Source organism: Passer montanus, unplaced genomic scaffold, assembly GCF_014805655.1.
Source record: "Passer montanus isolate IOZ18808 unplaced genomic scaffold, ASM1480565v1 scaffold51, whole genome shotgun sequence".
Lineage (NCBI taxonomy): Eukaryota > Metazoa > Chordata > Aves > Passeriformes > Passeridae > Passer > Passer montanus.
The window spans coordinates 5,542,933-5,556,421 of NW_024370041.1; the positions used below are offsets into that span (position 1 = coordinate 5,542,933).

General features: G+C 39.6%; 1 protein-coding gene across 2 annotated transcripts in view; it reads left to right on the top strand.

The window, feature by feature from the left end:
* Positions 1-192: 192 nt before the first annotated feature.
* The window catches only part of HTT (huntingtin), a 76,582-nt gene continuing 63,285 nt past the window's right edge, over positions 193-13,489 (top strand). For both annotated transcript variants that reach the window (XM_039723822.1, XM_039723823.1), the window contains exons 1-7: positions 193-463; positions 6,089-6,172; positions 6,618-6,738; positions 10,299-10,358; positions 12,309-12,388; positions 12,790-12,928; positions 13,139-13,280. In XM_039723822.1, the coding sequence (XP_039579756.1) occupies positions 363-463; positions 6,089-6,172; positions 6,618-6,738; positions 10,299-10,358; positions 12,309-12,388; positions 12,790-12,928; positions 13,139-13,280 (727 nt within the window). In that variant the 5' untranslated portion in view covers positions 193-362. The remainder of the gene's footprint in view (positions 464-6,088; positions 6,173-6,617; positions 6,739-10,298; positions 10,359-12,308; positions 12,389-12,789; positions 12,929-13,138; positions 13,281-13,489) is intronic.

A 13,489-nucleotide genomic window follows, 5' to 3' on the forward strand; every position in this document is an offset into this window, starting at 1 on the left:
GCCGAGCGCGGGCGCCGCTGCCGACAGGGGGCGCCGCACAGCAGCGCACGGCCGCTCCGGCACGCGGCGAGGGGCGGAGCCTCCTTCTGATTGGTCAGAGCAGCTGTCCCTCTCGCCGCTGCCCCGCCCCTTTCGCGCCCCGCGTTCCCTTGTGTGTTCCTACGTAAGGGCGCGCGTGACGCCAGGCCCGGGGACCCGCCCCATTCATCGCGGCTGTGACGGGCCGGGCCCGCCGGAGCGCCCGCACAGCGCCGGGAGCGAGCCCGGGGGCAGCGCCAGCGGAGCGGGACGGCACTCGCACCCGCCAGGCGCCCGTGACAGGGCGGGTCGGAGCGCGGGCCGGTGCCGCCGGCGCAGCGGACATGGCCACCATGGAGAAGCTGACGAAGGCCTTCGAGTCGCTGCGCTCCTTCCAGCAGCAGCAGGGCCCCGCTGCCCTCCCCGAGGAGCCGCTGCAGAGACCGTGAGTGAGCCGCGGCCGGGGCTCGGCGCTCCCGCACGCGTGTCCCGCGTGCCCCGGCCGGGTCGGGTCCCGAGCGGGCCCGGCGCTGCCCTGTCCCCGGCGGCTCCCGCAGCGTGGCGGGTGCTGCCGTCGGTTCTCTGCCCAAGCTCAGGTGTGGAGTAACTTCTAGGGCAAGCGTGTCTGAAGTCACCAGTGCGGGAGATGAACGGGAGGTGCAGCAGTGCTTGAGGGTTTCACAGGCTGGTTCTAGGAAGGAAAACCTTTTTATCACCTAGTACAGCAAAAACCTTTAAGCATAACTTGGATGAAGCACTATTTTCAGCATTTTCTCTTTTGATAACTGCTGAAGCACTTTTTGTGAGACCTTGTTTATCTGTGCTTGACGCTTTCTGTGTGTGTGTCTTTTCTCTGAACTCTGCAGCTTTCTTGAAATAAGGATTCAAGGCTGAGCAAGAGAAATTTCTTCCACTCTGTTACTCGCTTTTCATGTCTTTAAGTGTTAATTGTTTTTCAGTCGGATTTCTTCTTTCTTGTAAGAGCACTGCCCTGAAAGTTCATGTTGAAGTTAAAAACAAGTTTTAATATTTGTGGATTGAAAATTTAAATAGAGTTGAAGTCTGAGCTCTGATGCTTTCAGAAGGATGTCTGTTTGTGACAAAGCTCATTTAAAGTCTTGTGCTGAGATGTGCTGCACAGAGACCTAAGAGAAGTTAGTTTAAATATTCCTAATATCTTTTTTCTTTCTTAAATGTGGGATAAATGTGCTAGATCCATGAGATATCCAGTTTCCCGTTGGGGGGCATTACTGGGTGGAGCTGTTCAGTGCCACGGTGCTGCCCCTTGCCTTTGCACCCCCTGACCCAGCTTTCACCAGCAGTGTGAGGGCAGGAAGGCGTGTAGGGACAAACACAGGAGTCACACTAATGCTTTTTCTCCTGCTGCTGGGGAGAAGGGGCAAGCAGAAGGGCTGAGGAGCAGGTAACTTCTGGCTTGGCAGTTTGCTGTGGTGCTGGCAGAGGAAGCAGAGCAGTGGCTCGGGGCTCTTGGCCACCTGCTCCCTCTGCACTTTCTGCTACGGTTGCCAGCTGAATTATCACGGTTGGTGCTGTTTCTCTCTGGAGAGTGAGTGTTGTCTCAAACAATCACAATGCATTTCTACACTTCTGATGCTTAATAGGTGAGAAAACTCATCTTCTTCATGATCTAGTTGTTCTTAGGTGCCTTACTGGTCTGCAGGGACTAATTGCTCTGTTTTGTACGTATTTTTTTTATGCCAGTACTTTGTGTGACATGGATGAACATCTATTTCCAGTCTTTCCTGTGTGCTGTTCAGATCTCTGTCTTGAAAGTTACTGGTGAGAGAGGTCATGGTATTGCAAGAGAAAATCCTTAGAATTATTTGTGATGCTTGTGATATTATGCTTGGTTTGGTGGTCTAAATTTAGGCATGTTCTACTGAAAACATTAAAAAATTAGTGTTGGAGTTGTCCTTGTTGACTTTGCTTTGTGTTTAAAAATAGGCTGTTTTCAAAAGCTGATGGGATTGTATGCCCCCAGGATCTGGACAAATTCAGTGACAGCACTGAGCCTCATAAAAGCCACTGAAAAGCTATTGTGGCAGCCTTTGCTGAGGCTTTCCAGACTTTTAGTGAAATAGCAGGTGACATATTGAATGTAATTCACAATACTATCTGCATTTAATTTTTCTTGTTTGTAGTAGACTGGAAAGGAAAATTGTGTTTGGGGAGAAGCATTATTGTTTGTTGTGGTTCTCTGTAAATAACACATAAATCTCTTGTAGTTCTGTGTAGTAATACTGAGGACTGTCTCCTCCTATGAAATGTTTTAAGATCAGAGGGATTGGGGTAGAGAAGAATTAATTGTTTACCCAGCAGGTGTCTATATATTTCTTCACTTTACTGTGAGACAATGACTCCAGAACTTTTGATGATACTGATATCTTCTCTTTTTTTTATTAAAATCTTAATCAAATCTAAGGTTTTACCAAGAAGATAAGACCTTCTTCTGTTTCAAGAGATTTTAATCAGCAATAATCATGTGTTATGCTCCCATTATGCCTTACAGTCAGATGTCAGTCTCTGGTCCCCTTTCTTATCTCTTGTTGGGGCTTTTTTCCCTTCTATGTAGACTTAACTTGGGTTCTCTTTCATATTGCTTCTATACACTTCTGCTTAGGCAACTAATTTTCTTCCTTATAATTTTTCAGCTTTTTCAGACTCTGACATTTTATTACAAATTGGATGTTTTGTTTTGGATCACAAAGGTCCCACTAACTTAAAAGCTTACTAGTATAGTGTAAAAATTTAGAGTTTGATTTGTGAATGCAAAGGTGGATTCTTTACATCTTCTCTTGTCAATTTATTCTAAGAGTCACTTATTGTAATTGTTTTCAGGGTTTTTTACATTTGAATCTAACCATTAACTTTACAGCAAAAGGTACTGTAAAAGCCCAAGCAATATGCTTTTTTCCTATACTCCTAAATTTTTCTGTGTCTTTCATGTTTGACTGAAGCTGTGGTCGTGGATTGGTTTGATCAGTGCTGTATGGAGGCCTAGCATTAATTTTTTGTTTTACTGAAGATCACACAAATTGTATGGGTATTACCTATTGCCCTGCTTGTCAGAAGTGGTTTCTTGATGGTTTTTTGGCATTACTCTGTCTAGGGTGTGTAGTAGACCAGTTCTGGTTAATGTGACAATCCATCACTGCCTGCATTACTGCACCTTGTTTCCAGTGTCTCCTGTGTTTGGACTGAGTTGATTTCTTGATCCACTCATGTTTCTGTTTGTTATTAAAAGAACAGGTTTTGGTTTCTGTTATTTTTCTCAAGATTAATGTCAAGCCATTTGGTTTGGCCCTTTTTTCTTATCACTGGCTCAGCTTTACATATTCTGTACTCTTCACATATTCTTAATTTCAAGGTCTAATAAAAATAAGCATTGGTGAGCTGCAGCTCCTTGTAGTCAGCTCATCTGGACTCAGAGGGCAAAATTACCTGGGCTTGCTGCTTTTGTTACATTGTTTGTTAATCTTCCTGGTGTGTAGAAGTACACAGGAGGTTAAACTCCTCTGTAAGTGAGATGGAGCTTTCCTGTTGATAACTGCTGCTTCCATATCTTCTGCCTTCTGTTACTCATCAGATGTGTGTGATTGATTCATCAAATGTGTGATGCTGTTGTTGCCCCCCGGGTATGCTCATCAGCAGTTTGCCTGTGGACTTCATGATACTTCTCAATAGAGCTTTGTTTGTTTTTTTGAGCTAAAAAAAATCATGTGTTTTCTCTCTAGATACTGTTCTGTTACCCTTCTCCCTCTGTAGGCACAGAAAATATGTGCATGTACATAATATACATTAAGTGTTTTCCTTGCATCTTTCTTTTCTTTAATTTTTTTTGAAGTTATATTTTGTCTAGCCAAGCCTTTTTAAATTTTGAAGTTACTTATTTCAGCAAGGTGTAGATTATGTGTTAGTGGTGCTCTCTGTTTACAGATATTTGCCCAAGAGATTGATCTCTGCTGGTCTGAGCAGTATTGAACACCACTGCCTGCCTTGCTCAGGGCTGTGTTATGTGTAGATAATAGAGAACTTTATTCTGGAAGTAACCTTTGTCAGCAGTATTTTCAATATGTCTGTATCTGAAATAGTGAGCTTATGGGCAAGTTCAATGTGCCTGATCTATTTTTGGGTTGAATATATGCTGAAAATGGTGCTCATAAGAGCTTGGGGCTGCTGGGTAAAATTAGCACGAAAGTTGAAATGATTTAATCGTTTTCTGAGGTGCCTGCTCACATCAGTGGTGCTGGTGTTGCAAAATCAGTTGGACATCTTGGACAGTATTTGTTTTTTTGTTAAGAGATGATCTGAAATGCTGCTAAAGACTCTGACACTCTTTCAAGATGGAGAGAAAGAAAGACATTGTGTATCTTGAGCAAATTCAGGTTGTCTGCTCATATTCTGCCAGTGTCTTAAGTCCAAGAAGAGATCCTCTTGGCTGTTTAGCTTGCCTAAATAAAATGTTGCCAAACTAAACCACAAAAATAGCTTTGTTCAGAGCTATTCTTTAAACTTATAAAAGTAGAAGGTATTTCTGGGATGAGATGAGGTTTTCTTTGTGAGAAAAATTGAAATCTTGGGAACAGAGACTTTTGAACCCCTCTCTTCCAGCCTGAGAGAAGAAAAGGGACAGGGATACTGGGATGACTGGGATACTAATGACTTTTTTTCAAAACTTCTACTATTATTTGAGCTGTAGTTCCTAAATAATGCAGTGTAGTTCTTTAAAAACACTTGTCTAACACTGTATTTTGAGTTAGCAGAATTTAATGTGCTTATTGGCTACTTGCTGTTGGCCCTTGATGTTGTGTTACTGCTATTCATGTAATTCAAGGCTGTTCACATTGTTTTCCAGCTTCTAGTTCAGAAACACTGTTTTGCTATTTCGTGATTTTTGCTATTTTTTACTGAGAGAATGAAATACTAAAAATTATCAGTTTTCACTTGGAAAACAAAAGGGAAGATTCTCTGTGAATATGAGTGAAGAAGCTGGTAATTCTTTATTGTGAAACACTCAGGAGAGATACCTTTGGGTGGGTGGTTTTGCTCCAGTATTGCTACTGCTTAATTATTTAAAAGTAACATCTGCTTTCCTAGAAGTGATTCTGTGTCAGTGAAGTTAGGAGTAGGAGAGACTGCAGACTTGAATAAAATTTCCCAGTCAGAGTTGGGAGTCTGTCTCGCTGTCTTTTTTCAGTTCCTCTCTTGGGGGTGGAGCAGGGAAGAGCTGCTGTTCCAAGAGCTTGTGTCATGTTGAAGTGAATGTTAAATACATTCTGCAAAGGAGAAGCTTTTCATCTTGTGCTCTCTGTTGTTTGTAGATACACATTCTTTGTTTCTGTGCATTTTGTTCTCTTTGTTGTGCACTCAGCTTGGCCTTTCCTGGGCTATACCAAGTGTTCCTATAGGGATGTTATTCTCAGTGGTCAGACTGCCTTGGCCTTTGCTGGTTTTGTGATTACCTTTGGAGGAATGTAGTGTATGATGGCATTGCTTTGTCATGCTTTGCAGTTCAGATGCAAATTGTCCATTTAATACAACTCGAAGTTTCAAGACATTGGCAGACAAAAAAATCAGACAAATCAGGTGATGCTATGTAGGAGGAGGGTCTTTTTAAAAGAGCTATTTTTTGTTCTCATGGCTTATTTTCTCCAATCTTCTTCTTTCTATCACTTTATTTTTGCTTTGTTCTAGGACTACCTCATTTTTTTATACTTTCCCTTTACTCTTCTTCATTCTTCAGTTTTCATTCCTAAGCATTTTCTCAGTGAAAGTTATGGAGTTAATGTGATATTCCCTATTAAATTATTAGTCCTTCATTCTTTTCCTAAACTTATATTTCTCCTTTGCTTGTGTGCCCATGTGCTCTCAGCAGCAGCTGCAGATAAATCCTGGGTCTGCAGGTAGTTGTTGTACAGCTGTTCATGGAGTGACCAGAGAGTGCAAATGCATCTTCTTGAGTAATGATTAGACACTACTTCAGCAAGTGTTTGAATGGTCACTTTTGAACTCTTGTCTCACACTCATTGTCATCATGTTCTTCCTTTAGAAAGAAAGAACTTGCAGCTACCAAGAAAGATCGGGTGAATCATTGTCTAACAATATGTGAAAACATAGTTGCTCAGTCACTAAGGTAAGGCAATGTCTTTAATTTATTGATTATTTATGGATGTCTTTAATTCATTAGGATGAATAACAACTTCAGAATGTTAGTTGTTGGGAGGATTCCTTATAATTGCTGAGTTTCTCTTTAAAACTGAAATGGTGAGGGTTTTTTTTTAACTAACTCAAAATTTAAGAAGGACTTTTGTTTACCTATTGATGGAGTGGGCACTTCCATTCTATTGCAGACAGAAAAATTTAGGCAAAAAAAGAGGTCAAATATCTTACCAGATCATGGAGGAAAGAGTTGGGAAATGATCTCCCAACTCCTAATGAAGTGCTTTAGTACACTGAATGTCTTCTCCTTGTGCATATGTGTATAGTATATATGTAGTTGGATTATAAAACCCTTTCAAAAACATCATTGGTGTTCATTTTCATGGTGCACATTGTAATTTTCTAATGTTGTTTATTAGGAATTCCCCAGAATTTCAGAAGCTGCTGGGCATTGCTATGGAACTCTTTCTCCTCTGCAGTGAGGATGCAGAATCTGATGTCCGGATGGTTGCAGATGAATGCCTTAATAAAGTTATTAAAGTAAGAGCTTTTGCTATCACATTTTGTCTATTCTTGATGCAGTGTCCTGTCTGAATTCCCACTGATGTTCTTTTAGTTGCCTTTCTTACTGTTGATAATATCTCATCATGTAAGCAAGCTTCTGTACTAAATTCTGTACGTGCAGAATGTGTTCTCTCTCTCTTAGGAGAGGTTTTTATGCCCAGATCAACATATTTAACTTTAACTTGTCTTATGTAATACATTGTTCTGATCTATTCCTGTCTTCAATTGTTCATTAACTTTGTTCTCTTCAAGTTAACCAAAACAGGAATGTGGGCTTTTCTGAAATCATCTTGTGTGGGAGGAATACTCTATTATTGTTCTGTAAACATAAAGACACTTAGCATGAGGAAAGGTAAAAATATTATTTAAAAGCTGATTGAAAGGTAGTGTGGTTTGCTGAGACTTGGAGGAGGAGATTTCAGGCAGTAAGTAGAATAAATATATTATTCTGGAGATTGTTTGTTCCCCTGCTGTGATCCAGAATGAAGAGCTTGTTGGAGAACAGCAGATGGGCATTCATAGGAGGTCATGCAAGGTCTAAATCTTGATTCAAAGTATCTTAAAATGAACCTTATGAGTAATTTGTAGGAGCTGCTGCTTCAAAAAGGGGCTTGTGTTCACTTCCCTTTTTTTGGGTTTGTTTTTTTTATGGAATACTTGAACTTTAAGACACTGTTATGTACCTCATAAATAATCTAGTTGATGCAAAGTTTAAGTGCTTTAGAAATATGCAAATAATAATTTTCTTTTATGTGAAAGGGTGTATAGAAGCAAGAAAGCTAAACATTCATATCTGAATTAATTAAGTGTTGGGGATTGAGTTTGTGGCTGAAAGTTGTATGGAGAAGCTTACAGATTGTGTAGTGTGTTCCATAATGATAGGGAATAAGGAAGTGTGAGTTCCTTGCTTTTTTGTTTGGCCCAATAGCACTTTGCTCTTTTCACTTTGATTTGAATGTTTTTCTGTTGGAGGGAGAGCACTCTGTGAGATGCATACATTATTATTTAACTCAATTTGCTTTAAAAGCTGCCCTGAAACAGTCCTAAAGAATAAAAGCTTATTTCCTACTTTCCATGAAACACTTAGGTAGGCTTGGTATAAAATGTACCTCATAAATTCTCTAATCTGTTTAATATTGTTGCTTTCTGGCATGCTTCAGGGTAACTTGAAAACATATTTTTTTTCCCCAAATGTTTGTATGGTAGTTTGTTTTGTTTTCAAGATTAAAGTGGTTTTAAATGATGGCATCTTCTGTCAGTCATTAAGCTTGGCAGTTGGGCTCAGCTCTGAAGTGGTAACAGTTGTGATATTCCACACACATGGATGTATCAGGCTGTTATGGAAGCTGGTTGTACTTTGTATTCTCTTTCTGTGCTTTATGTTGTGTGGAAGTGATTTAGCAACTTGGGCAGACACTTGGGTATAGATGCAGAAATAAAAAGATGTCCAGTTTTATTTTTGGTTGTGCAAGTGTCAGTGATGCTTGTGGTAAGTAGAACAGAGGTGTTGGGCCCCTAAGATTGCATTTTAGTTAAAGTTCAACCATTTTTTAGAATCTCAGGCATTTTTAGAGGCTGATTCTTTTGCTAGTTAGCAAAAGATGCTTTGTAGCTTCTCTTGAAATAAAAGACTATAGATGTAAGCACTACTTGTGTAACTATGTGTCTGTCTGGAGTTTATGCTCATTACTGTAACTAGAAAATTAACTCTTCTCTGCAGATGAGGCTGAGCACATAACTTTAGATAAACACTCTATAAGTCATCTTCAAGTAACACTACAACTGCCTGTCAGAACCTCAAAGACAGCATAAATGGCTCAAAAGTTAAATAACTGTGGTGATACCTTTAAAAGAAAAAACACCAAGTTGGGACTTTGCAGGTTTCTGTGGGTGAGGTCAAGCTGTCTTGTCTCTAAAGCTGATGCATGATGTTGTAGTATTCTCTGTGCTAATGATACTGGTGCTAATGATATAAATAACTGTTCACACAGATTGCAGTACAATTGGCCTCACTAATTGGAATTTATTATTGTAGCAGTTTAGAGCTGAGTATGCTTTTTTCCCCAAAGATGACATTATACATTCTAGCCTGCTAAAAATATAGCTGTACACTAACCAAAAGAGTTCCTGTAGTTGGGTGTGTTGTAAGGACAACTTAACCTCAAAGCCAAATAATAGCTGGGGCCTTTTTGTGTTGCTTGATATCCTCATATACACATACATATATATATATATATATATATATATATAGATAGGTGCAGTGAGCTTCTCATAAAAACGAAGTTTTGTGAAGTAAATCCTACTGCTGTCATCTGGCACCTTCAGTCTGTAGTTGGGGTGCTTATGTTAATATAAAGATACAGCCCGGGTGAGGTTTTTCTGGGGAAGGCAATGCCATTGGACTGTAACAGGTGTAACTGGGGTGAATGGAGTTTTGGAGCATACAATTTTAGGCTGGGGAGATCATGCTCTGGAGGAGCCACAGGCATTCCACTCGCTGTGCTGGAGCAGTTGTGGCTTCTAGCTCAGTGGGTGCTATCAGATTTTGTACTCACGATGAATAATCCTGTGAAGATGTGAGTTTAATCCAGGAAGGCAGTTAGAAAATTAGAAATTAAGAAATTACTGGACAAGGAATAAAAAATTCAATACTCCACAATATAGCACTGTATGAATTCACAACGTAGGTACTTTGAGATTGCATGAGGATCTCATCTCATCAGAGGAAGAGCTATTAATTTATTAATAGAGATTTATTAATAAATTGTAGTACACACTAGGGAAAAAAGTGGAGGAGGAAGGGTAACCATATATATACAAATTCTTCTTTATGAAGAGATTATATTTTCATATCTTACTGTCTGATACTTTGAAGGTAGAGAATGATCAGGTTGGGGTGAACAGAAAATTACTGCTTCTCTGTGCTCGCTTTCAGTTCATGTATGCTGGGTTTTAGCCAGGCTGCAGGTTTGAACTCTGTTGCTGTATGCTTGATTGGATCCTGGGATGTCCTTGTGTGTGTACTAACTGGATGCAGAAAATAGGCTAATTAATGAAACAAAGAGTTTTCAGGGGCTGTTAAAGGTAATGGTACAAATACAGCTTCAGTTTGAGAAATAGTAGGAGCCTGCTTGACAGTGGTGGATTATAGCAGGGAGTGCCTTTTTGCTGCTTGTGAATGCTGTTCTTGTGTTTTAATGTTCTGTTCATGAGTGGCTGTTCTGGTGATTGCCAGAGAGCACAAGAGGTCGGCTCTGCTTGGAGGCTGATCCCATATGGCCTTTTGCAGGTAGAGTTGGTAAAACAGTCAACATTTAGTGCAAATAACTGTCAGAGTTTGTGGAGTTTGCCTGCATTTGTGTGAAGGATAAAGGTGTCTCTTCTCACTTATTTATCACTTCCTTAGCTATACATCAAATATAGGACCATTAGATAGTTCAGTGCCTTGTTTGAAGCTGTTTTACTGCAAGTGTAACATTTTTCCTGTAAAGCACCTCCCCTCTGATAGAGTGTGTTCTCAATGCATTTTATTGCAGGCTTTGATGGATTCCAATCTTCCCAGGTTGCAGTTAGAACTGTATAAAGAGATTAAAAAGGTGAGTGATTTTTCTTTCATGTTCTTCTGAAATGTGGTATTTAGTATGTATTCTAGTATATTGAAATGTAGCATTAATGTAAATTAGTAAGTTTGTCTTTTAAGATCAAGGTCAAATCTTCATTTTTAGAAGGAATTATGAATGTTTTAAAGTACTATTCTACTGAACTCCTCACTGCTGCCCCCATTGTTTGGATTTAACCACTCCTGAAAGCTTATCTGGCAGAAAATATGTGAGCATTTGGTTTGAACAGCATTTTGAGTTAACCTTAGTGCCTCCCCACCCAAAGGAATAATTCATGATGTTTGCTCCACTGACTAAGCTGGAGAGAATAACTCAAACCAAAAGGGTGATGGAAAGAAGATGGAGGACAATGGCATTCTTAATTGACACAACCTCATGGAGAATTAAGGCTTCAAGTAACCTGATACAACTACTTTATGAATGTATGATATGTACTTACAGCTTCTTACAGAGGCATAGGGAAAAGTACTGAAGCATCTCTCTATAGGTATCAAAAGCTACAATTTAATTATGTCTGCAGGAAGAACTTTAGTAATAACCTTTTTGAAGTTTGTGACTGCAGAAGAGAAGTGCCATGTTTAGGACAGTATCACTGAAATTATGTCTATTGCATCTATAAACGTGGTCAGGCTTGTATAGAGAGAAAATAGAGGTGTTACTTGTCAGACAGTAATGATACTGGGGTGGTTTTTTTGTTTGTTTTTGAAGGGAATAATAGAGCTCTAGAAGATAAGTCACAAAACCAATGTGCATAGCTTTTCTTCTGTTAGATGTAAGGATGTTGATGTATGGATATCTTACTATATTGCTGTACCTTTATGTCATGCAATATTTTTGAGGGTGTGGAAATGGGCATTACCTAATTAACAGAAAACAGCCAACATACAAATTGCTCCAAAGTTCCTACACATTTATAACCAGGTGTAGGAGGAAATATTTTGTCGTTCAGTTGGCGTGTGCTTCTTGAAAGGTGCACTTGGATCCATGGCAGGTGACAGAGAGGTAGCATGTGCAACAGGAGCACTCAGCAGACTGAATTTTATTTGTGCATCAGGATCACTTCAGAAGCCATGCCAGAATATGTTGTTTGGCTGTGAACCTGAGAAATGCATGTTTTGTAATTCAAATGCAAGTATTTTTTACTTGACATGCTAACAAGGCCACAAGCCTTTGATGTACCAGCTGAAGAAAGTAATAAAGAAATGACAGTTTTTAAACATCTCAGCTTTGTCTTCAGGGGACTCAATTTGAGAAGCATTTTGGTTGGGTTTGAGCTATATTAGGTAGACACCCACCTAGGCATCTTGACTTCCAGTTTTCTGTATTTCCAAAAACATTAAGGAATTGTACCCCATCCCTAGACACTAATGCAAGGGCATTCTGGTTCAAGTCAGGTGCACAATGGAAGGTGTCAGTCCAGGCAGATAGATACTAAACTTCAGCTGCCAATCCATTATGAAATGCTACAGATCAATATGTTGATTTTTCTTTTGGTGCACTCAGAAGCTGAATGTTGTTTATTTGCATATCTTCTCTGCTGTCAATTTTGTGCTGTATTTATATCTCTGCAAGTGTTCCAGTGATTTTCAGACTCATATCATCAGTGTTTCTTTGTTGGCTGATGTCTTTCTCTGTGGTATTTTAAGCAGATTTCAGCAGAGCAGAGATCTCAGACACTTCCTTTTCTTTTGTGGTGTTCCTTATTATTCATTTTAGCTTACTCAGAAAACTCCTAATACCATCTAGAAAAATGAAGGTAGTTATGGAGCTGACTTGACTTCCTTTTGGCTATAGGAAATTTATGATTTCCAGGCACTTTATATTTTTATCTGTTTAAGTAAAATATACACTATTGTATGTTATAGGCAGTTCTTTGTAGGAAATGGTTTTGCATGATGAAATGTGATAGTTGTATACTCTGTCTAGAATGGTGCTTCAAGAAGTCTGCGTGCTGCACTCTGGAGATTTGCTGAGCTTGCCCATCTAGTTCGGCCTCAGAAGTGCAGGTAAACACATTCTAATAATGAGCTTTCCAAAGAACCTTTAAAGATGTTAACAGAATGTTACTGTTTGGAAGTTTTAAGTATGTAATTAGGAGGTTGGAGGAATTGCTATCACCTTATTCTCTCTGAATTTCTTTCATCAGTGTGTTTTTTAATGGAGTTTTAGTTCTATGCTATACATTACTGTGGGGGGGGGAACTTGTAAAGATAATGACTTGTATTTTTTAAGTGTATTCTTCTCTTGCCTTCAGAAGATTCTTTATATTTTCCTATGTTCTGTGTAGCTATCAGGTACATTTTTGTATGATTTAGTAATACCACAGAACTAGAGTATGGATTAAAAATACTTCGAAGGGTTCAGTTGTTGTGATCTCAAGTCAGTTTCTCTCCTGTGCCATACTTAGGCCATACCTGGTGAACCTTTTGCCCTGTCTGACACGGATAAGTAAGAGACCTGAGGAATCCGTACAGGAGACGCTGGCTGCAGCAATACCCAAAATCATGGCAGCCTTTGGCAATTTTGCAAATGACAATGAGATTAAGGTACCTTTCTTTACCCTATTAGTGTTCCCTGTTCTATCCCTAGCATGATGAGTTATCAGCATTACCAGTCCCGTGGCACAGAAAGCAGTGTTACAGCTGCATATCTCAAGGCAGTAGTTGCCTTTGCTTGATGTGCATGAAGTAATGCTTTGAATAAATTAAATATACATTTGCTGTCTTCTTAATTAAGTAAGTTGTCTTTGCTTTCAGGTTTTGTTGAAGGCTTTCATAGCTAATCTTAAATCCAGTTCCCCCACGATCCGTCGAACAGCAGCAGGATCAGCAGTGAGCATCTGTCAACATTCACGAAGAACACAGTATTTCTATGCCTGGTTACTGAATGTGCTTTTAGGTAAGATTCAGGGCAAAAAAATTAATTTGCTTTATGTGTAAGTAACATTACATATTTTTCCATGTTTCACATGGAAATTTTCACATTTTACGTATGTGAAAGATTTTCAGGTAAAGGAAGAATACTTTGACTACCAGTTACACGGCTGATACTTTCTCTCTGGTGTTAAGTTAGAGGAAGATACTTCTAAAGCTGTTTGTCTCTCTCTC